Source organism: Antennarius striatus, chromosome 18, assembly GCF_040054535.1.
Source record: "Antennarius striatus isolate MH-2024 chromosome 18, ASM4005453v1, whole genome shotgun sequence".
Taxonomy (NCBI): domain Eukaryota; kingdom Metazoa; phylum Chordata; class Actinopteri; order Lophiiformes; family Antennariidae; genus Antennarius; species Antennarius striatus.
In genome coordinates, this window is record NC_090793.1 from 18428968 (window position 1) to 18454516 (window position 25549).

At 39.8% G+C, this 25549-nt stretch overlaps 2 protein-coding genes across 3 annotated transcripts in view; both read left to right on the plus strand.

Moving 5' to 3' along the window:
* LOC137611777 (uncharacterized) overlaps window positions 1–13933 on the plus strand; it is a 17754-nt gene extending 3821 nt beyond the window's left edge. The window contains exons 2-5 of the mRNA XM_068339872.1: window positions 9108–9387; window positions 9766–9886; window positions 10927–11017; window positions 13405–13933. Of these exons, the coding sequence (XP_068195973.1) occupies window positions 9108–9387; window positions 9766–9886; window positions 10927–11017; window positions 13405–13718 (806 nt within the window). The 3' untranslated portion in view covers window positions 13719–13933. The remainder of the gene's footprint in view (window positions 1–9107; window positions 9388–9765; window positions 9887–10926; window positions 11018–13404) is intronic.
* A 795-nt stretch (window positions 13934–14728) lies between these two features.
* Window positions 14729–25549, plus strand: part of lig1 (ligase I, DNA, ATP-dependent) — a 39426-nt gene continuing 28605 nt past the window's right edge. For both annotated transcript variants that reach the window (XM_068341413.1, XM_068341414.1), the window contains exons 1-7: window positions 14729–14859; window positions 15360–15419; window positions 16532–16712; window positions 18880–19045; window positions 20512–20649; window positions 24540–24917; window positions 25076–25184. In XM_068341413.1, coding sequence (XP_068197514.1) covers window positions 14843–14859; window positions 15360–15419; window positions 16532–16712; window positions 18880–19045; window positions 20512–20649; window positions 24540–24917; window positions 25076–25184 — 1049 coding nt within the window. In that variant the 5' untranslated portion in view covers window positions 14729–14842. The remainder of the gene's footprint in view (window positions 14860–15359; window positions 15420–16531; window positions 16713–18879; window positions 19046–20511; window positions 20650–24539; window positions 24918–25075; window positions 25185–25549) is intronic.

Below are 25549 nucleotides of genomic sequence, written 5' to 3' on the forward strand. Positions count from 1 at the left end.
CAGTATCGTTTGTGTTTCTGATGGTTCCGTTCACATCTTTGTCCAGCTGTATTTGATGTATAGGGAAAAAAAAAAAAAACATTCACATGATCTGATTGTGAATCGCCGGGGGCCCAAGGAAGTAGTAACTCAACTCTGGTGCTGTACATTTCTACAACATGCTCAATATTGATAGATTTATAATCGACAGGTAAACAGCAGTCTGTGCAGCAGCAGCAGGGGTGCAGCTTCAGGGGTTCTGCAGAAACAAAGCAATACCGCTGGAAATGGGCTGGGGGCAGTGGAGCTTCAAGTTAAGCAAGAAATGACAAATGTGTTTAAAAAGAATACATGAAATGAATACATGAAATGAATGCATGAAATGAATTTGTCCTCAACTGCCTCGAGCGTCACTATATTTGCTGTTGATGAAGCTTGTGATGTTTCGCTGCCACAGTCTTCTCCATCTCAATGGCAGACATCCAAGAAAGAGTGTCAAAGATGAAGAGTTGGTCAGCACCGGGCCCCAATATGATACATACATACTGGCTAAACAAGCTGACAGAACTCCATGAGCGTCTAGTGGCACAGATGAACCAGCTGCTAAGGGATGGGACGCACCCAGAATGGTTGACTGAAGGCAGGACAGTCCTGATCATGAAAGACCCACAGAAGGGATCCACCCCATCCAACTACCAGCCAATAAGCTGTCTCTGTACAACATGGAAGCTCCTGTCAGGCATCATGGCAGCTAAGATGAGTAGGCACATGGATCAATATATGAGCGGGGCACAGAAAGGAGTTGGTAGTAACACCAGGGGAGCCAAGCACCAGTTACTGGTGGACAGAGCAGTACACAGAGACTGTAAGAACAGGCAGACCAACTTGTGCAACGCCTGGAAGATGATCAGAATGGAAGGGGTTGACCTAGCAGGATAGAAGACATCAAGGACAGCTACAAATACCTCAGAATCCCACAGGCTAATGGCAATCGTGAGGAGGCCGCAAGGAATCATCCACAGCCAAATACCTCCAGAGAGTAAGGCAAGTCCTGAGAAGTCAGCTGAATGGCAAGAACAAGGTCCGAGCCATCAACATGTATGCACTGCCGGTCATCAGATACCCCGCTGGGATCATAAGCTGGCCAAAGGAGGAGATAGAAGCCACAGATATCAAGACTAGAAAGCTCCTCACCATGCATGGAGGGTTTCACCCCAAGTCCAGCACCCTGAGGCTGTACACTAAGTGGAAAGAGGGAGGCCGAGGACTAGTGAGCATCAGGGCCACTGTCCAGGATGAGACATCAAAAATCCAAGAGTACATCAGGAAGATGGCCCCAACAGATGAACTGCTCAGTGAATGCCTTAGACAGCAGAAACCTGAGGAGGAAGAGGAGGAGGAGGAGATGACATGGAGGGACAAGCCCCTGAACGGCATGTACCACCATCAGAGGAAGTGGCTGATATCAAGAAGACCTACCAGTGGATGAATAAAGCTGGACTGACGGACAGCACAGAGGCACTGATCATGGCAGCACAAGAACAGGCCTTAAGTACAAGGGCAATAGAGGCCAACATCTACCACAGTAGATCTGACCCAAGGTGCAGGCTATGTAAAGAAGCCCCAGAGTCAGTCCAGCATGTGGTAGCAGGGTGTAAGATGCTCACCAGCTCAGCATACATGGAAAGGCACAACCAAGTAGCTGTGATAGTGTACAGGAACATCTGTACCCGGTATGGACTAGAAGTACCCAAATCCCAATGGGACATACCACCGAAGGTGGTTGAGAACGACAAGGCTAAGATCCTTTAAATACTATATATATATGCTCTCTCATTTCTTATTTTTCTACTGCGCTGCTTCCGTTTTCTTCTCCCATGACATCACTTCTATAATTTTTGATCCTGAAGTTCCAAAATAAAAATTTTGGCTTTGCATGACTAAAACGAACATTCCAGTGCCATCAAATCATTCCTCAACACTTAAAGTAAGCCTGTTTCTGTTGCCATGGAGACACAGCAGCAAAACATCACAACAACTCTTACCCCGTAATAATGAACTTGCTGCTTGTGTGTTAATCATAGTTAATTAACTATTTATTATGTTTGTTCTTCAGAAAACTGAATTCAGATCTATTCACACTTTCCAGTTTCACTACTTTTACTAACTTCAACTGTGTCAGTAATTTTCATAATTTCTTTATTGTCTAACAAAATAGATTATCCTCAGATCTGAAACTAACTAACTATGATTACACTGCATAAAGGATTAGAAGCCATAACTCTGTCTAGATGTCAAAGAAAACTGTCAGGTTTAATTTTCTGAAATAATACACGTTAAAAAAAAAATCATATTTCAGTGTAACTAAAAGGTGCCGTGATAAAAACACATAAATGAATGCACATAAATCAATTGAAGAAGGAAAACAAAGCTCATTCAGAACATATACAATACTGTCTGATAAGATGGAAAATCTCTTTTTTTTTTACTGATTATTATTTGTTTCTCTAATCAGGATTAAACATCTCAAAGGGGAATAAGCCTCGGAGACACGCCGTGTTCTCCTCTGTTTTACCTCTGTCGTGTTGCTTACATGTTTGAACGGAGCTCAACCAAATGAAACAAAGCTGTCTTAAGCTTTTCCACAGACACACACACACACACACACACACACACACACACATACAACACTCCTCTTGCACAACATCAGTGAATATTGCAGCAATAAAAAAAAAAAGGCAGCGTCTGACTAAAATCTTGATCCGTCTTACATTTAATAGGATTTGACCTTAAGTCCCGGAGCATGACCCTCATCTGCCGCAACACTATCATCCTGTTAAACACACACTCTCTCTATTGTCCCCCCCCCCATCCCTGTGTCTCTCTTTCTGTCTCTCTCTTGCTCTCGCTCGCAAGTGCACACACACACACACACACGCGCACACACACACACACACACACAAACTCTGTACTCTTATGACGTAACAGCTCTTAATTTTACACCTAACACACCACCTGTAAAGGCTCCAAACACCGACACACCATGAATTAGAAGAGGAAGGGGAACGACAGAGGGAGAAATAGGAGGACGATGAAGAGGTGGTGGCAAAGGGCGTGGGGGTTAAGTCAGTGTTAGAGGATGATACGATTGAGTGAGTGAGAAAGAGAGAGATTTAAGGAAAAAGAGGGGAGGCAGGCGGGATGAGGGGATGCTGGGAGACGAAGGAGGAGACAAGCTAAGCACCAGATTAAACTCCAGGGTCGTCAGCTGTAAAACAAACAGTCCTTTTAGTGGGGATCAAATCCAGACTTAACCCCCCCCCCCTTGCCTCCTATACTCCTCATCCTCCTCATCTTTTATCCGTAAAAACATACACACACACACATACACATCTCATTATAGAGGAGATAATGGTGTTTGCTGACGAAGAGGAGGAAAAAAAAAAAAGAGGATGACAGAGTTGGGTGGAAGGCAAATTCTTGCCTCCGAGCTCTTCCTTGTGTGTGCCGTTACCTAAATTGTCCCTGAGGGAATGTCGAATTTACTACACCCGAGCTCCTCTGTTATATTTGGGGTTTTTTTTTTATTTCCTCTGCAGCTTCTCTTGGTGATAAGCTCGGCTAATATCCAGCACAAAAGGCATTGCAGAGTAAATAAGACTGAAAGAGAGGCCTTTTCTTCTTGCAGTTGTGTGTTTATATTACATCTTTACAGTAATATTCCCCTGACAAACTCCTCCCCGCCTCGATATCCGCACTCGTTTGTTTAATTTCTCCCTTTTGCTGTCTGGATGTGGATGCTGCCTTGGTGGTTTCCATCCGTCCGAAGGCTCAATTTCTAAAACTGTCAGCTTTTATACTCGCTGTGAGACCTCTTCCTTTGTAGTGCGAGTGTGTGCAGCGAGATACGTCTGTGCGAATCACTGAGCAGCAGCAGCAGTGACTTTTGTTGTGTGCGTCCTCTTTCTACTTCTGTCTTTGAGAGAAGCAATTTGAATTTTCGGTGGCTGAGATTAGACACATTTTTTTGCTGCTCTGCCTTGGCTGAGGTTTGGAGTCAGGTGCAAGTGTGTGTGTGTGTATGTGTGTGTGTGTGTTTAGTTTCAACTTTTTTCCACGTGACCCAGGGTCCCTGGGCTACTAAAAGCACAACATCCAACTCAATTAGTGGCATGCATAATTGATAGCTGTCTGGAAGGGTATTTGTATTTACACTGGACTTAAAAGCCTCCGGTGTCAGTTATCACATGTGTGTGTGTGTGTGCGTGTGTGTGTGTGTGTGTGTGTGTGTGTGTGTGTGTGTGTGTGTGTGTGTGTGTGTGTGTGTGAGCAGGCAGAATTTAAAGAGATACATGTATTCCATTATACAGTTTGTTTTATACCAAGATGGGCCTGACTATGACAGTTTTAACACCATATGGTGAAAACCACATGGTTTAAATCTACTTACAATTTAAAAAAAAATGTTTTTCTTACATTTTTTGTTGGCAACAAAATAATTCTGCAAACTCAATGAAGTTAAACCTCGTCTCACGATGTTAATGGGTTCCAGGAGACAACAACGTATGTCAAAAAAACCCCAATGTCATTCGAATTAACTCGTCTCCAGGCTAAATAGAACATAATAATGCAGTGTCAGTAACATTTGGTGAATACAAATCTATTTTAACTTGACAAACAATTAAATTTCATATTTTAATACAGTATAGAAAAAACATTATGGATTAAGGGGTTGCTACAGGCTAATCATAAGATATGACCTGTTTTTTTATTCTTATTTGTTGTACAGTAACATGATATTACATTCTTTTAGTGGTTTACAAGTAATTTTACAATTCCAATTTTTTTTAACTTTAGGAGTGCAATTGATTGCTTGCTTGAATATTAACTTTTAAAATCATTCAGTGGTGTCAGACGCATGATTCTATACCTTGTGCCTTACATGTTGATGTTTTTCCGTGTTTATTTCTTTGTTTCTTTATTGCTTGTTTGTTCATAGGGTAAGACAAAAAGAGCAGGATGGATTTATAAGAAACTCAAAGAAAGAAGTGAGAGGAGTTTGAAGCAGATCCTTTGTGTTCTTTCTTCCATTTTAAAATTGTATGAGATTGTGTATTTTGATATTTTCCCAGCTTCTGTGATTTCCTGGAACCCTTATGAAGAGGTTGGACACTGGTAAACAGAACCGTTTAGCCCTGATGGAGACATTCCTTCTTTTGAGTTCCATGTTCCATAAAATTGCAGTGTTTGGAGAGAATTATTTGAATGCCTGTTTTTGCAGTATCCCTAACCCACAGATCAAAAACAACTCCTTCCAGTGGAAGTTTTAATAGACCATTAAAAGCTCTTGGAAATTGTGGAGTTTTTATGAACAAATCTTTAAATCTGAGAAAATAAATTAGGTCTTTTCATCACTTTCGGTCTCTCTGCAGTGAATCGGGGCTCACAGGTACGTCTGCTTTAGTAAAAGGTGTCACCTCTCACTGCACCTCCTGGAACCTGCTGAGTCTCCTGAGCGTTGGACAGCCTGTTCAAACCGACCTCAGCCAAAAGTTAAATGTGACCCCAGGATTGAGTTCATCACTTTTTTGATTCACTGAGGAGGAATTTCAGTCACCTTCAGTCTGTTCAATCATATCATGCCCCTGGCTCAGTGTAATACGTACCAATCCTGAGCTGATCAGAGAACATCCACCAGATTCCTCCCTATTGTTGTTTTCCCTTCTTCCAATTCCATAGTGATTTTTCCCCAGCCTGTCCCTATATAGTTTCATCTTTAAGGTTGGTAATCTAACCCTCTTTGCTCTTGACCTTTTCGTGTAACTCTGTGTAAGAGCGGCATCTCGACTTACAGACATAAAGGAATAATTTTCTCTTCCTGTATTCAGACTCTTTTTAGTTGAGAAATAGAAATTCTGGGGAAAAAAAAAAAGCAAAATGATCAGGAGTTAAAGGTTGATAATTTTTTTTTTTTTTTTCGTCTGAAAATCGGTTAAGTACCCTTAAAAAAAAACCTTTAAAGTTTTGTTTGGTTGATTTGTGGTTTTGCTTCAACAATTGATAAAATAATTGATTAATTGAATCAACAAGACGTTTCCTTAATGCTTGGCGGCGGGACAGTGAGAGGAAGAAAGAAGTGGGAGTTGGAAATGTGTGTGTGTTTGTGTGCGTGTGTGTGTGTGTGTGTTTGTGTGTGCGCGTGTGTGTGTGTGTGTGTGTGTGTGTGTGTTACATGAGACAGAGGGTTTAAGATTCAGCCCATCCATCCTTCAGTCCTCCCAGACTTGAAGTTGACTATCGTAGTAGCATCATTATTATCATCATTGTCATTCATCTGACGAAGATCCTTCCACTCCAGCTCCAATCAAGGTAACAGGACCAATCGAGTTTTTATCACTCTCACACAGAAGTCTTTAATTAGCTCTCTCTTTGTCAATGAGATGATTGCAAAGGAGAGTTCTTGTAATGATTAGTTGAATGAATTAATCTCCTTTAAATTCCTTCTCTGCTGGCCGCCTGTGCTCGCCTGGCATGTTGATTTTTTTGCCTAGTAATTCTGATTGTAGCATTCAGTCTAATTCTGGATATCAGTGGATTAATGGTGGCTTTAGTCTCTGGACGATGTTCTTATCCAATAGAACAATTTTCAAAACTAAACTAGACAAAAGAAAAAAAAAAAGACATCATGTTTCTCTATGATTTCCATTAATTTCTCATGTTTTAATTACTTTCTGTTCTGCTTCTGTCAAAGCAGAGCATTTCCTAACTCATCTTCATCCAGCTGGCTCTCTAAAAGTAAAGTGTCATTGTCTCAGCTTTCCTGGTTTCTTGGTAATGTCCTTGCGACCCTGCAATGATCCTGTCTGAGAGTAGTACTCCAAGATAAAGGATATTACAGCCTGTGGAAGAGGGCTTAGACGAGGCATGGTGCAGCAGGGGAAAGGATTTGGTGAAGCACATCTCCAAAGGATGAGTTTTCAACATTCCCGGGAAGATGCTGGTGGTTTTTTTTTTTGCTTCCAATTGACTGGAAATGTTGTCAGCCAGGGGATGATATCTAGAAACTGAAGAAAAATGTCTGAAATAATATGCAATTGGTAGCTGAAGGGAGGAAATTAAATATTAGGGGTTGGAATTTGAAGAATTTCATGACAAACATCCTATAAACTGACTGCTAAACCTTACATTTCTGTATGATTATGCTGGTGTGGATGTAGTGTAAAGTCTGGATCAAATGAATATGTTTTAACACGATTTAACGTTTGTTGTCATAAAAATACATAAAGACATTGTTCATTATAAAAACAGCTGTTTTTCCACCTCTGTGATGATGACAGTGATGAAGATGATGACGAAAGCGTTTGTTGTGGGGTGTTTCAGATGCAGTGCAGCTGTAGCTCTGCATCGGGATGCTTCTCATTGCCTTATTGGAGCAGAAGTAAGTGTGTGTGTGTTTGTCTGCATCTTTTATTTAAAGAAACACAATATGTCTTTCTGCCCAGTAGTAACAAATCAAGTCATGAGATAAAGTAATGGATGACATTTAATCCCTGACAAATGATCTCATCCCCATCCAGAACAATTAGCAAGTAGCTGACATTGTAAGTTTCTTTATTCTGATACTTGTGGCACCCTCTTGAATTTAATTTTTATTATTACGTTTCTTTTTCCTTACTCAAATTACACATGAAAATAGAGGACATTTACTGAATTTGTTTTTTAATTTATGGTCATTAGTAAAAGGGCTTGCATGCAAAAAGGGCAACAACTGATTATTGTTTTCATAAATCTGCTGATCATTATAATAATTAATTGCTCATGAAATATAAAAAACTGAAGAAAAATTCTCATTGCAGTTTCCTTTTAAAAATACACAGAAATATCAATTTTTAAAAAGAATATATGTAAATAATTTGACTTTTTTTTTTGTCAACAGAATAATGTGAACACAGCCATTTGTTTAGGAACAGCTTTCAGGATGATTATTTTATTGTGTTGCTAATATTTTCACTTCAAACTTCCAGTTTGATTGATGAGCTATAAAAAAAAAAAAGGGAGCTGTACGTGAGATTCATGAATTAAAAGGATCTCCGGATATCTGTTGTGCTGTGACAAACCAATGATTTCAATAAATCATCACGTCTAAACTTGACATAATGAGCCTGAAATTGTTTCCTCATCATGATGGAGAGATTCGTTTGTGCTCACAAGAAAACAAGCCCTCATGATCACATGAAAACTTAATGCAAGGAATAATTACACACGTCTATGGCCCCAGAATGTTTCACATGATTTATCTTGTTGAAAATTATTCACCGACTTTTCTACTTCAAAAAAAAGGATCATAGTTACTCATGTTATGTGATGAAATGCCTCATTTTCTCATGTTTTGTCAACTCTAAATTGCTATTTGTGACACACAGTTTTAGGAAGACAATCAATGAACACAAACGATCAATAGAGAGTAAGGATAATCCACTCTACTGTTGAGTAGCTATTGAAGGGATTTTTTTTACTTTTTGGCATGTGTCATATTAGATTTATATCAGGCAGGCCGAAGGATCTAAATGCATGTAGCATGTTCCATGCTCTTCACGGGGACATGCTTATTAAAAACAACTCATAGAACAGATTCCATGTATCATCAACGGTGGCGATCAGGCTGACTCTGGACCAGTTCACATCTACCAGGTCATGTAAAAAGGCATGCAGATTAAATTTTTCTAAAACACATTTGCAACAAATCTGGGCTGACTGTTTTTTGTGGTCACTCATATCTGGACAAAACACCCCGGATTGGTACTTGTGGGGTGCATTTGGGAGTATAACATCAATCAGAGTTGCCTTTTCAGGGTTTTTTAACCCTGAGTCATGCATCATGTATGTTGCATGCTGCACTTAGTCCAGAAAGTCTGAACATGCTCCTGCCTAGTTGCCTGACTGATATTTATCAGCTGAAAATGACATGAAACATGGAACAGAATCAACTTCTTGTTCCTTGTAGATGACAAAAAAAACTTTTTAAAAAATGCACATATGTTTTGTTAAGTACAGAACCAACAAACAACTGAATAAAAGAATTTGTGTGGAAGCAATCAGAACTGCACCACTTCAGATTTCTTCACCAGGAAGCACAACTTCACTGCCCTTTAACACACTTCTCCTTATCTCTCCAGTGCTGCTGTTCCCTGACTGGGCCTACAAGCCCACATGGACTCCCGGGTCCAGACAGGTCCAGCTGTGGCACTTCTTGCTGGAGCTGTTGGGGCGCGATGACGGCGGGGCCATCGGCTGGGGACGGGAGTGGGGCGAGTTTGTGATCCGAGACCCGGAGAGACTGGCCAGGCTGTGGGGGGAGAGGAAGGGCAAACCACACATGAACTACGACAAGCTCAGCCGGGCGCTCAGGTGATGCAAAACGCATGAGTAAATGTGTTGTACACACACGCACACACACTTTGGTTGCAGCTCTCTAATGGAAAAAGTGTGTAATCCTCTCTCTATGTGTAGCATCTCCCTCTGACTGATGCTGTAAATAAAATGTACTCCTTGCCAACATATGTTGTCCTGTGAAAAATTTGAACTTAAAAATGCCCACTGGGGCAAAGCTTCCCATTTTGGGGAAAGACTTTTATCTGAAGTGCCCTGCAGGAAACATGAGAGTGTACCACAGACAGCCTGACATGGACGCGCGCACACACACACACACACACACACACACACATTCCTGAAAAAACAAACACGACCTGAGTGTGTATTCTGACTCAGAAAACATCTCACTTCCAGATACTACTACAACAAACGCATCCTGCACAAGACCAAAGGGAAGAGATTCACCTACAAGTTCAACTTCAGCAAACTGATCCTGGTCAACTATCCAGGACACCCAGCGCCACCCGACCACCAGGTCACCACCACCCCCTCTTTACAGCTCATGTCACACCCTAAAGGGTCTCACTGACTGATATAGGCTTCTGGGTAAAAAAAATTGGAAAAAAAATATTTCAAAATATGATCATTTTTTAATGAAATAACTTGCAATTTGGTCAGTTTTTACTCGAAATGTCTTTTATTCCAAAGACATCTCGAGTAAAAACATCTTATAATAATTAAATCATATTTTAAGCATTAAATAATTTAATAATAGTTTAATTGTTGAATTATGATTTAATATTTAATAATTATTACAGCATAATTTAATAGTTAAATTCTGATTTTATTTACATTTTATTTTATTTTATTTAAATCATAATTTAAATTAAATCAAATTACAATTTGGTACAATTTACAAGTTACAATTACTACTAATTACCCTGTGGGGATTATAATCAGTATACAGTATATATAAAAAAAAACAACAACAACAACACACAATTTAATTCATCCATTCTATCAAATGGATGGACTTTGATAGAACTGATTAAATCCACTTTATCAGTTAATATATGATGGACTATAAGTCTGTAAGAGAAATCATGACTCAAATATTGTCATTCGATATGAAGTTGACCCTCTGATGTAGAAGGAAAACCAAGGGCTCAAGTTACCTGCTGTTATTTTAGAAAGCGTCACACGTATTTTAATAATATGATTCCTCCTGGGGATTAGAACTGGGATTAGAAGGAATGATCTTCTAATCCTAGTGCTAATTACCTTCAGTGTTTGGAATAAAACTCTTTTTTTCTGCAACATGATTATTTTTTTAAACATATTTCAATTTTGATCGAGGTTTCAGTCTCCAAAATATCTCTACAGACGTCAATAAGGACAACTTCCTGTCATTAAATTGACTGATGTCCAAATTGTCCACATCATCCCTGGAGGCCAAACTTCACCTTGTGTTCTTCAACTTTTACTCACACGGCATCGACTGCATTATATTTAAACCTGTTCCCATGTCACCCACCTTCCCGTCCCGTCCCGTCCCTCCATCCATCTGCTCACCAGCTGGGGCGAACCGGTCCTCTTCCCATTCCTCTCCTCCCTGCTGAGGGAAGCACTCCTCTGTGTGGAGCAGGAGCGACAGTGATGGAGAGAAGTAAGAACATACCTGTCAGTGATTCAGACCATTAACAAACCTCACAGTCAGCCTGTTACGACTGTCAGTCACCTTGTGTTGACTACCAATAATAGTTGGGGGGGTTGCGTGATAAACCAAGTTGACAGGTTATAAAATAGTTGACGGGCTTTAATGGAAACTCACTATTTTGGTTTAAAATTTAAAGTTCAACTTGTTGCTAATGCAAATTCTGGATCATTTTGAGATTTGAGGAATGAGAATATACATTTAAACGGTGCAATATGTGATGGATCACAATGTGTTAACAGATCATTAAGATCCTCACTCTGCTACAAAGATTTTGAGTCAAATGATTGCAGGTAAAAAGTTACAAGATAGATCCACAGTTGTTGTTAAACGGCTGATGACAAAATCATTCCTAATGTGAGGAGAAGGTTTCCAAGGTTCAGGAATTAGGTGTTGCTTAAATTGGTTTGAGGCAGATCTGAGTAAAGCAGCATCACCGTGGCGACGTCTCCTCAGCGAGCGCTATGCTTCTCATCCATTCTGTGTCTCCGTGAGGATGGATGTCGGATCTTATTTTGTTGTAGGCTAGAAATGATTCTATGATCGCTCAGGTTTTCTGTAACGGTGGTGCTGGAATAGAGACATGCAGCAGAGAAAAGGCGGGATGTTATAGTGTGTCTGAGAATTAGAGGATATGGGTTTATTTTATACATATATATATATATATATAGTTTATTTCAAGAAATCCATGAAGAAAACAAGGTCCAAATCTCAATATTTCCTGATAACTGACTCCAGGTCATGTCAGTCAAGAGCACATTGATCAATATGGTGGAAGTCACAAAGTAGATTCAGTGATACCAGAACTCTTTTCATGTTCTTAAAATACAGCAGAACCAACAGGAAGAAAACAAACACATTTTCATTTCTCACATTTAGTTTGACATCACATGACTCACACCTCAAGTTTCCATCAGGGCCAAAAATGTGTTTTTCCTCTCGCCTCCAGAGCGTAATGTGTGAATTTCACTGTGCATCACGATGCATGTGTGGAGTCTGATATAAAAAATAAAAAAACGGTTTTCACTTGATTATTCAAAGTGTAAATGTTCTCAAATCTTAATCCTTCCTGGCATAATTTAGGAGCATGATTGGTGACATCACAAACTGTCAGAGCCTCCAGTTCACGACTCTTCCAGTGAGGCCAACAGAACTCGTGAAACCTGCTTGTGGTAACTCATATAGGGAACACAAATTGGTATAAATAGGACAAACTTTGATGTATGTGTAGAAAGGATTCTCATATGATGATAAATCCACAACTTCTTTCAGTTCAAGTTAAAAAGGACCCTTTTGATTTCATCTCTTTGATAAAATACAAGGCAGAATCTTATTCAGTGTCGGCCTTGAAGACCTGGAGTTTTTCAAAATGAATAAAGTGCAACATCTGGGATAGAACTGCAATAGCTTTGACAGTAAACATAAAGTTATGCTACTAAAGTAAGTTAAAATAAATAAATACATCTAAATGTCAATGTCAATGTTTCCTTTTTTTGTCAATGTCAATGTTTCCTTTTCTCCTGGTGTTTATCCAGTATTATTTGTTATGTAATGCCTGAGCAGTGGATATATGCAATTTCCTCCGGGATTAATAAAGTATCTATCTATCTATCTATCTATCTATCTATCTATCTATCTATCTATCTATCTATCTATCTATCTATCTATCTATCTATCTATCTATCTATCTATCTATCTATCTATCTATCTATCTATCTATCTAAAACCTAAAATTCAGAAATATTCCGAGAGCCATGTGGAACATAAATAAAACACCTCATGTAAAATTTCTAATTCTTTCAAATGGTACTTGATTTTAAAAATACAAATGCAAGATATTTTATGGTTTTATAATAAAAGCTTTTTTTTCTGATTTGATGAAATACATCTCAACAGGTTGATAGGGGTGACAACATAAAGTGGGGTAACACTCAAAACCATCTGATTGGAATGCTCACATTTTGTGAGACCTTTGGTGTAACAGTTGGATTTTTCTAAATTCTTGGTAACTATGATTGCGTGTCTCAGTATTTTCAGACTTTTTCACAAATGAAAATCATGTTATTAATATAGAAATAATGATATTATATTAATTCTAACGATAAAGGGTTGTGACTCACCACCAACAGCAAATCAAGTTGTCATATTAACGCACAAGTACCTGGTTAATAATCTTGCATATGTTGTCAAATGACAAAAACACCATTTTGAATTGTGTGCATCGTCCTTATTGTCCTTAGTAGTAATTATTCTTGAATGCAGGGGTTTTACTTGTTACAGTATTTTTACATTGTGGTACTAAAGACGTTATTGATATTAATGTCTCTGTTTCCTGACAGCAGTCCAGCCTCTCCCTTATTTGCTCCCATGTTGTCTCCCTAAGTCCATCCCGATGCCTCGTTCCCTCCACGGACACCCTCCCTTCGTCGCCACCACTGCCTACCCGGGGCTGAACTTCAGGGAACTCAAGGATTCAGGCCTCCCACCGCTGGCCTCAGCTTTTCATGTTACTGCTAACAGCTGGCTGCACAAGAGCTATGCAGGATGGGATGTCAATCACTTCAGTCCAAATGTGTTTGGGGAAGTGAAACAGACTGAAATTCATGAAGAGAGGAGAATGAGGGGTGGACCAGGGATGGGAGAGAGGGAGTGATGAACAGGAACAAACTACATGAGATGGACTGCTTTTCTTCATCACATTTCTCAAATGCAAAGTTTTAGCTCATTTTACAATGTCCTATTACTGATAGCCCACAATACACCTATTTTTTATTTATTGATTTCTATCATGATGTTTTGAACATGTTGAGAGAAATATCGAGAAGGCTTATTTTGTCAGTACTTCACACCCACAGTAGGAGAATTGCTCTTGCTCATAATTAAAAACATGGCAAATGTGTTTGAGTAAATAAAGCAATGCACCCAACTTACATTATTCAGCTGTTTGTCTTGTATCTTCCACCATCCACCCTTGTGCCTCATGAAAATAATAGGAGCTGCATAAATGATGCATTCATGAAGACTAAAATTTTCATGAAAGGAGCTTTCATGTCTCCTGCAGATTCAGAACCAGCCTCTGCAGTTACTACTCCATCATGGTAGGGGGCAGTAATATCAATAGAACCTCACAAACGCCTTCGCTTTTCCCGGGAGTGAGAACAAAGATATAAAAAATATAAAGAGGTGTCACACAAATTGTTTAGCAGATTACGGAACATAAGTAGGTGTACAAAATGTGTGTTGCTCAGGCAGCATTTGTAAATAAGAACCTGTTCTTAATTGCTTGCCTGGTTAAATAAAGGTTAAATAAACAAGAATAACTACAATATTAATTTTACGTCTGCGGATTTTCATCCTAGACATATGTTTATCTGATTACATTAATGTATGTTCTTGTTATGTATGTTTTCTTAGAGTTGAACTGAATTTAGACAGGGTTTTGCTGTTTGAAATTTTCAACGTTAATTTACAAAGACTTGTAGAAAAAACACACAATGACTTTGGCCGGTAAAAGTCAATTTAGCTGGGAGGAATTATTTCGGTTTATAATATAAAACGCGAATTCCTTATGAAAAATTTTGCAGACTGAAAAGCCAGCCCAGGTTCTAAAGAGTGGCTCCTCTTTACTCTTGACGATCTTCGGTTGAGCTTTCGTTTTGGCGCCGAAAAATAGAGTGTTTTATCATTCAACGCGGTTGTTGGTGTTTTTATGAGTTGATATTAAATCTGTGCTACAATTTACCGTTAAGCCTCAAGTGAAATAAGTTTACAGACAACATGCAGCGGAGCATTTCGTAAGGACATGTTTAAACTGGAGTGGTTTCTGTTGTTAGCTTCGTGAATCAAGCTAGTTAAGAGTAGGATAAGTTTTTGCACACAAACGTATTTCTAGCTAGTTTAGCTCAAGTTAGCATTACCTGGACTTCCTGTTAATTACCATTTATTTACATTAGACTACAGTGTTTGCTTGAGTTTATAAGGCTTAAACACTGAGGTTATCGAACAGCTATCTGATAAATGTATCGATGAATGTCTAGGTTGGAACAGCCTCATGATTCTGGTTTGTAAAAGAAGCTACTGCATTATTAGCTAACGTGTATCAGAATAGTGCTCCTGCTAGAAGAACCCTTATAACACACTAGTCTACGTTATAAGTAGACTTAGCAGTCTACTAACCTAAACAGTCCTTTGTGTTGCCATTGCTGCACACATGCTGTCTTAATCGTTGTTAGAGCTACACTCACTAGCATGCTTACAACCATCAGGTCATTATTTGCTTTCACTCTCCAATCAGGTCATTCTTTCAGCCCAAGAACAAAGATCCGAAGAAAAATACAGACGAGCCACTGAAAAAGTAAGATTTTATCCTCAGTCCCCCAGAATTAGGAGGATATTGCGATCCCTGCGTGTTCCCATCGGGTTTATGAGATGGGGATGTGACCATTATAATGGTATCAATGCCCATTTTGACTCAACCTTATATGTGTACATGTTGAGGTTTGAAGTGCGTTTGATTTTAAAATGTGACACTGTGTGTATATGTGTGTGTATAGAGGCCCCAGAAACACACACACACACCATGGGTCAGTAAGCATACAATTTAAAGACAGTGGAAGGCAGGGCGACAGGCAGCTACTTTGAGACGCGCCATAATGAGCAGCTTGTAGGCGCGGTGGAGACTTGCTCAGGGGCACGTCGGCAGTTCCCAGGAGATGAGCTGACACCTCCCAACGCCAGCTCACACTCCAGATGTTTTGGCTCACTCGAGGTCTTGAACCGACAACTTTTGGTCCCCGGCCCAAGACTTAGTGGACTGAGCGACTGCACTTTAATCGTCTTCTTTACATCACTGACTAAACACATTTATTGATATGGTTTTTTTAAGACTTTAAATTTCTTGGTCACATTAAATACTTGGAAATAATTCCACTTCCCTGTGACATTTGAATGAGAGTGATCCGTATGGCTTTGAAGAATAGTAAACCCTGTGAAACACATGTTCAGTCCTGCAGTTATATTGAAACCCCACTGATGGCTGAGAATGACCCTTTATCCTAGAATCCCTCTAAAATCATACATTTCAGTACGATAGATTAATAAAACACTTGATGGCTAGTAGTTACCATGAAAATAGCTCTTCCAAGTGTTTCTCATCTCTGAGCTGCTTTGATGGGAGTGCTCATTATCTTTTGACATGGTGTCATCTTGACACAATGTCTTAAAACTCACTTTAATTCTCTTGTCTTTATGTCATGATCTTTTCATCATTTGGCCGACTATCCATGGGTACAGCTTTGATTTTTTTTTCTTTCTTTCTCTAATGTGTATTTCTTGTCTTAAGCGGTCTTCCTGTCAAGCTTTTCAAATTCTACAGCGTGTCAGCTTCTGGCTGTGGGTTTTCATATAAATGAAGGTCTTAATCTTGAATCATTGGTGTTTTAGCTGTGATTCTGTGCTCCTCTCCAGACCTGTCAAAAGCCCACTGAAAGTACAGAATGGTGTCCAAAGCATTGATTCACCTGTTAAGAAAGTTGCCAAACGCAGCCGACAGATTCTGGACAGTGACGACGACGAGGTCCCGGTGGCGAAAGACCAAGACGTGACCAAAGACCATGGAGAGAAAGAAACGCCTGATAAAACTGAAAGGGTAAACATAGCCTCACACTAAGCCAAAAAAAATTAAAAAATGAAATGGATGATTTGAATTCATAATTCCTCAGGATTCCCTTTTGTGGGTGTGGATGTGGGCGTGGGAGGGATTGGGGGTTGCACGCAGGTGTGTGTCCCTGTTGTGGCTAATATGTTCTGATTATTATTATATGTTGTTTTATCTGTTTTGTTTTTATCTTCTGTTGTTCATGTGACCCGCACAGGGACTACAGATTAGTTTGAAGCTATAATCTGGTGCAGGGCATCAAGTGCGAACATTAATGTTTGAACTGTACGCTGTCCCTTTCAAATAAATAAAATAAATTATGATTATAAATTTAAAAAGGTGGCATTGTTAAACATTATTGGTCATATATACTCTAATCACAACAGATGCTAGGGAAGAGTGTGGACATGCAGTACGCTGTAAAAAGTATCATTTGTAGCTTGTTTGTGTTACATTCTTTTTGGATTGGTGGGGGCTCGATAGACTTGTGCAGCTACAGGGGAAAGACTGGTCTGATCAAACTATTGGCACTTAATTTGGGTCAAATATGTGTCTATACTAAATATTGGTTATCAGTATCCTTAATAATCAGTAATTACCATTTAATAAAGAAAATGCAACGCCCTACATGGTATCGGTCTTTAAATGCCTAAATTTAATTTTATGAAAAAAAGCACTAAAGCAGATGTATTTTTTAAAACATGTTTGCTGGTAGAACACCTTTAACCCATCAATTGGGCTTCTGCAAGCTCATCTCTGCTGGTTGTCTGTTCACAGTAGGAATATCAGAGCTTCACAAAGGCACAGTAATCATATAGTGATTCATGTTGAATTCATTTGTCAATAAACCACATAATGAAGAGACCTGATTATCGACTTAGACGTCATTCGGCCCACCTGTTGTTTGAAAGCCGTTCTCATTTTGTTCGTGGCGTGTCAGGAATGATTCTTAGGTGTTCATTTAGGCAAGAGGCTAGGATGCATGGAGTTTGTCAGCGTGACTTCCTCTGCATCACCTTCAGATGGTTTCAGTCGTTACTTTAACATGGTTTGAGTGATTCGGTGCTGATATGTGAAGTTTCTACTTCACATATCACCAATGGAAGCTCATGATGACGTGACTCATTGTTTGTTGTCTCTAACAAATTGTGAAAAGACAAACCAAACCTCATCACTTGACATTTCTTGCTGTCCTCCTTCATGATCTTTTTCTTTTCTTTCTGTTCCTTCGCTCTCTCTTCCTTCTGAGTTTTTCAATTATTTTTGCCCTTTGTCTTCTTAACTTCTTCATTTTTTAAAATCTTTTTTTTTCATTGTCTTCTGCTTTGCTCTTACCCCCACCAAAGGTTTCCCCGCAGGGGATCAGTTTATTTATGCCCCATCAAAACCTGCAAAATAGAAATCAATGAAATTTCACACTTGCTTTGTAGAAACCCTGAAGGTGTCCATCTCTTTATTGCTCTCTTCATGATGCTCATAATTGACAGTTGAGGTGTATTTAGACTCTTCACGCCCGCTTACTCACATTCAGAGGTTATGTCTGTCCACATCAGCACAAATTGAGTTTTTCCACTAGTGGGGGGGGGGGGATTCTTGTCCTTGAACAAACATTTTCTGGTTCTTTGTTCTGTCTGCATCTCTTGCTGATTTTTAAAAAACAAATTTTCTTCCTTTTTCAATGTGTAAATGTGATGAGTCACATTTAAAAATCACTATTATCTCCTGATGTTAAACCACAGGTATATTTAGGTGGTAGTTTGTCCGTTGGACTAGATTATGTCAAAAAAACTAACCTCAAACGCCATCTTTGTTGAACACAAGCCAGACCTGTAAAATACGACTCTTTTATCTGTTTAATTGTGTTTGTCATAAAAGTTGTCCTTTATTTTGAAAGTCCCCCCTATAATCCCTTTTCTTCTATACATTTTAAAAAAAAATTCTTTCCAACTTTTCCATTGTCATTTATTTTTGAATTAAAATATTTAGAAAAATTACAATGTTTGTGGACACACAGGAAATCTATACATGATAATCCTGTGATTCTTTTGTATATTCAGCTTGGAAAAACAACTCAAAATAAAATGGGATCTGCTGTATTTCTGGTCAGATGAAAGCTTTTATTTTGTATGTCAATAACAACACTGCTTGTCTTTTTCAGAAAGATGATGCGTTTAAGGTGCTTCCCACCCCCTTGTCTCCTCCACCTGCCCCAACCACCCCTGTAACCCCCACCACTCCGGCCACCCCATCATCTACGACTTCACCCGGGACCCCGATCACCCCGAACTCCACCTCCCCTACTGCGATTCTTAAACGCAAGACCGGTTAGTATCTCGTCAGATCTTTATTGCCTCTCTGTTTTCTTTTTATAACACTTATAAAAGTTTTTTCAAATCGGTGCTTCGACACATTCTCTCCATAGTTTTATGATTTTTGAACTTGGATACCAACAGAGGATTGATTGTTTTTCTGCCTCCAGCTATTTTACTTGATTATTTGTTAGCAGGAGCTTAATGGCACCAAATACTCATTATTTCTTATGAGTGAAAAACAAGACATTTATCACCAACTGCATTCGTTTGAACCCTAGAAACAGCTGAAAACTCAGTTTCTTCTGCTTTGATTTATCTTCTGACTCTGGTCTCAGTCTTTAGACTGACAGCCAGCAGCCTGGACTGTGTTGCTTTTATATTGGTTTAGTTATAATGGGGCCTCTAATTAATTTTCTGTTTGTATTTGCGTGTCGATCATAGTAATAACATCGCTGCATTATCTGGTGATGTATATTATCTGCTGACTGTCCATTAATGGAACCAGCAGAGCAAGTCATCTTATTATTGCAGCTGATCGCCAATGTTTATAGGGGTCCTTCTCGCTTATAAAACAGAAAACAAACAACTTAGTAGTTACATAAATACAGTTTAGAAATGATAACATGTTCACGTATACAAGATGAGCATGAAAATGAGCCGCTGCTGCTGTTTTCTGCATGCATGTTCGTTATCTGTAAATGCGTTTGAGAGCCGTCTGCACCGAACATGAAAGAGGAATGTCCAAGCAATCTCACGTGGAGCCGTGTGCTAACTGTATGTTTCATGTCACATCAGAAATATTAGGATTTCAAATTGAAAATTTCAGCAACTTAAAGCAATTTGTTTTCATTTTGGGAGCACCTCCTTCCTCGCTTTGGATTCCTTCATCCTTCTTTTTTGCAGCAGGAATGCAGCTCTCAGTTCTCTTTTCATCAACATTTCCATTTGATGACTGCAGTGTTTGGTTTCAGCAGCGGTGCGTAGCCACAATAAGCGCCCAGGCACCATCACCACTGGAGAAAAACATCACATTAAACTAGCACTCTAATTGACCAGAAATTGCATTCTTAATGTCCTGTGTTAATGCTTTCATTATAATATCTCTAAGACGGACCTCAGCGGCGCTACCTGTGCTATAACTCCAGCGACGGGCCGAGGCAGAGGCGGATGTGGAACCAAAACTAAAATTACCCTCGAGCACCACTGCTGCATAAAAATTCAAAGGAAATTACGCTGGAACCTAAGCTGCTGTGCTGCACAATATCTTGCAGGATGGAATTAGTGTTTTCATTAGCAATGCACGTGTCTGTGATTCTCGTTTCTTTTTCTTGTTGCCCTACATCTGAAGTGAGGGACCAAAGTTTTCATCTTCACATTCTCTGTCTGTTTGATCTACATCACATCAGTTGGAACTCCTCTGACTTCCTTCTTTTTGTTTCTACTGTTTTTAATTCAATCCCCTGTGTTGTCGTTTGCAGCAAGGAAGATGTTTCCAAAGAGGAAACTCGACGACAGGAGGAGCAGCAGCGAGGGTCTGAAAGAGGAGGCCGAGGTCAAGGAGGAGCAGGGTCAGCAAAGCAAACGAGCCCGTGTGGAGGGGAGCTTCGACGGTGCAGGTAAACCCCCCGCCTCTCAAAGCTTTCCTCCTGCGTTGGCTAGAAAGGCTTGGTAAGAGAAGGAAATGAGCTAGAGTTGAGCAGTTGCATGGATAAACCATCAGAATCAGTACCTGTTCAACAAAATCAGTTGAACATCGGAAAATCAATAAAACATTTAATAGTTTTATTATTCCTGTCAGTGATGGCTAAGGCAGGGGTGTCAAACTCATTTTCACCGAGGGCTACATCAGCATAATGGCTGTCCTCGAAGGACCAGATGTAACTAATAAATGTAACTAATGTAACTCAATGTACTGTAATGTAAAATAAATGTAAAATAAATAATTACTCCTAAGGCTTAGTGGCCACATCCGTGGACAGCCAACACGGTCGTGTTTTTATTTTCAGAGTGTTATTCTGTGCAAAACGTTTTGGAGCTACTTGATGGAGATAACTAAGATTTGGACTTGTCTGACAACGACGATCACATCCTGGATGAAAATTACCAACCATCACCACAGGAGCAAAGCAGCAGTGAGGATCAGGGTGACAGTAGTGACGATGAGGACCCCATTCCTGAGCCCACTGAGCACAGCAGAGGATGTAAATGCCTCCGTAGTGCACATAATGGTTAGCCAAGACCCAGTAGATATTTTTTTATTTTATGTAGTTAGGGCCTCGGGGCTATTTAAAAGCAAAATGCTTGTTTACAACACTTGTTCATAGGTTCATTGACATGGACAAAGAGTACAGGTTCAGGTACAGGTTCATCCCGCACTCCCAGACCTCAATGTCAAACTGACACAATTGAAACTGATCATCACTCTGATGATCCAACACCAGGACCAAGCCAAACCAAAGAGAAGAGGAAGGGAGAGTCCAAACAAGGTAATTGTTGTTATTTTGTTATGCCTTGAGGGTAAATCCTCAAATTTTGTATAAATGTCCACTCAGACTCAAAAATTTCACACAATTCAATTGCTTACATGGGTAAAATGTAACTTACTGCAATAGATGCCAATTTTATTCTGATTCTGTTTGTGCAGGACGTGGAATACGCTGGAAGGTTACTCAACTGATGCCAAACCTCAAAGAGTATCCGCAGCAGGAAGAAACTGATCTAGACAGACATGGCTGGACCCCTAAAGACTATTTTGGACTGTACATAGATAGAGATCTAATGAAAAAGACTTCAGAATGCACCAATGCTATGTCACTGCCTAAGAGTGGGTATCCGCTCAACATGTCTGTCGATGAGGTTTGCCACTTTTTTGGTGTCTGTATTATGATGTCCTGCATCCGATACCCAACCATTAGGATGTATTGGTCCAAATCCCTTAGAATCACTGCCATTACTGAGTGCCAGATTCTTCAAACTGAGAGGAGCAATAAAAGTGGTTATTGATGATGATGTGCCAGAAGACCTGAGGAGGATGGACAAATTCTGGAAGGTTAGGCCTTTTCTGGATCGGATTCTGTGCGGGTGCAAGTCTCTGTATCGACCTGATGGCGCATCTATTGACGAGCAGATGATACCCTTCACAGGAGACTGTCCATGGAGACAATATCTGTCGATGAAGCCAAATCCTTTGTTTGTGCTACAGCAGATGGCATTGTGCTTGACTTTGAGCTCTATCAAGGAAAGCAGCCACTGATATAGAAGGTAGAAGAACCAGAAGGCCTGGGCTTGGGAAGACTAGTCATTGACCGCCTGTGTCAAACTCTGCAACCTGGCATAAAAGTCTATTGTGACCGTTTCTTCACCACCATCAAAGGTGCGGAGCGAATGATGGAGAAGGAGCTTTACGTAACTGGAACAATAATGAAGAACCGACTCGCTGGAGCGGACCACAAGTTAGCAACAAACAAAGCCATGAAGAATGCAGGACGAGGTACCTCATCAGAAGTGTCTGCTGAAGATGGAAAGTTGTGTGTAGTGAAGTGGTATGACAACGAACCAGTGTTGATGATGTCTGCTGCCTATGGTGCACAGCCTGAAGACACCTGCCAGCGCTGGGACAAGAAATTGAAGCAATATGTCACTGTCTCGCGGCCAAGCATTGTCCGTGAGTACAGCGTGAAGATGGGTGGTGTTGACTTGATGGACAGAATGATTAGCTTTTATCGCATGAGCACCCGTACAAACAAGTGGACACTACGGATGTTCCTGCACTTCACAGATCTGGCTTTAGCCAACACCTGGCTGCTCTACCGCAAACACCAGTAATTTGCTGGACCAAAGACGAGACCCATCGGGTTCCTTGAGTTCCGTATGGAAGTGGCAGAGAGCCTCTTGTTCCAGCATCATAGTGCAGATGCAGAGCTGTCAGGGGAATCAGAGGAAGATGATTCAAGTCAAGGGGTAAAGCGTCATGTGACAAAGTTGCCCCGTGTCTCAGTCCGCAGCAGGGCTAATGCCCATCTCCCAGAGATGGTTGGCATGAAGAATGCTATGCGCTGCAGACAACCAGGCTGCACTGGAAGAACCCGAGTGCGTTGTATGACCTGTAAAGTGTTCTTGTGCCTGCAAACGGAACGCGACTGTTACTTTGCTTTTCACACATAAACAGGGACAGAGAGTACAGGTTCAGGTACAGGTTCATACAGTGTACATGTACTCTTTCACATTATTACTGTGTGTGTGTGTGTGTGTGTGTGTGTGTGTGTGTGTGTGTGTGTGTGTGTGTGTGTGTGTGTGTGGATGGGTGGGTGTGAGCGTGTTCATTCACAACAAAATTAAAATTAATGATAATTCATTGTTTTTGTTTTGTTCACTTGATGTTCTAAACACATTAGTAGCCTGATGCAACTGTGATGATTTAAGAATTATTTGAATGTTTAATATATTTTTTCAATAGTTTTAACTGTCCAAAAGGGGCCAAAATGGAATTTTAACATGTTGTTTTTACTCTGTTATTCAAAACATGTTCAAAAATGTGTATGTGTAATTAATACATGCAAAAGCAGTCGGAAAAAACAACTGTGTTCAAGTTGGAAATAAAAAGTTTTATTCTGTTACACAAAGGTGACTTAATTGTGTTTTATGTCCACATATGTGGACATCACATATGTGGACATCACATATGTGGACAGCATTTTTCTCTGAAAGTACATCATATCAAAAAATGATGCTTAGTTTTTCTTCTAATTAGGTTCCAATAAGCCCAAATAGCAAAAAGAAATAAAAAATGCATGTAAAAAAAAGGCCCATTTTAATGATATTTAATTATTAATAAATTATATAAATATTTATAATTTATTAATAATTATTAATTACAATTACATAATATTTTAATGTTTGTTTTTACGTTACAACATAAATTCTTTTAATTTGTCAGGTTATTAAAATCACGAAACTCCATCAATAAAGGATCAAACTTTTCAAGTGAATAAAGAAAAATAACATTAAACACAAGTTAGGACATTAACTTTGTTCAAAATGGTTTTGTCAGAGTTAGAATGGGTATAATTATATGATGATACAAAATGAGCAAAAGCCTATGTGAGAGAAGTTTCCCTCAGTAAGGATCTCTAAAGGTTTTGTGCTTCTTGTTGTCAGTACGGCGTTACAACAGTTGAATCCCAACAATAATTACCTGTCTGTTCTCTAAAACTGTAGAGAATAGATTTACTGGTCATTTCAGCATGGATGAAGAAATAGATTTCCTGTCTCAGCAGGAATGTGACTTGGTGCAACAGGTTTTTTCAAAAGCAGTTTTCTCCCCTACCTGGCTTTCTAGAGTGAAAAGAAGGCCTTCAAATATAACCTGCGGCATTCAATGAGAAAGGCTGCTACATAGAAAACCTCTTCAAACATGGGTTTACAAATAAACTGGGCTGCCCTCAGTCAACCTGCTGGTATTTATCTCTTCAATGACTCCTCTCCCCTTCTGTCTCACCCTGTGTAGGGAGCCTCGGCGAACCCATGGAGGAGGGAGCAAAGGAAGAAAAGGTTGAAAAGGCTGTGACCGAGGCTAACAGCCCAGATGAGTTGGAGAACAAGAAGAAAGAGTATGACGAGAAGACCGAGGAGGAGGAGGAGCGAGTTGAGAGAAAGAGCGCTGATGAGAAAGGGAAAAAAGCTGAGGGGGCAGTAGAGAAAAATGGAGCGGAGCCGAAGACTGATGATGAGAAAGGGCCTGCTGTTGCCAAGAACTTGGCGGTTGAAAAGGACATGCAATTCGGAGAGGAGAGCCCAAAAAGTCAAATGGAAAAAGGGCAGAAAGAAGCTAAAGAGCAGAAAGATAAGGAGCCGGCCAAGAAAGCCTCCATCAGCAGTTTCTTTGGTGAGGAGAAATTTGCATAGCTCTGTGCTTGCACAAAGGAGTGTCCATAAATATACTTTTATCAGTGAGGGAAGATGGCAAAATATTGTTCTGCCCCAACCCTTGCTCCAAACTCACCTTCCCTTTTTTTTCTTTTTTTTTTTCTTCTCTTTCAATAGCTCCAAGAAAAGCTGCAACAACGACAAAGAAGCCCGACCGGAGTGACAGAGAGAAAAAGACGAGTACAGAGAAGAAGACTTCAACGGAGGAGAGCAAAGACAGCAAAGAGTAGGGCAAAGTACAACAGGAAGTTGCACGCATGTGACCCGCTCCACAGCAGGTCGTGTTTAGCATAATAATTCAGCGTGGTTGAAAGCACCGCCGACTGACCAATCAGAATATTACAAAATATGTTGTTATTTTTCTCTAAGACCCCCTTTTGTTTTCTCTTTCCTGTTTTCACGATAAACAAAAGCAAGGTCATAAACAAGGTCATTCTATGGGTTCTAGTCCAGTGCTGACATGGAATTTGATCAGTTTGTCCTGTCAACCAATAGATATCAGAAACTTTGATGAACCTTGCTTTAAGTTCAACTTCCTCAAACTTTTTCCCACATCAGCCACGCTTTCAAAATACGCTCCGTAACACTTTA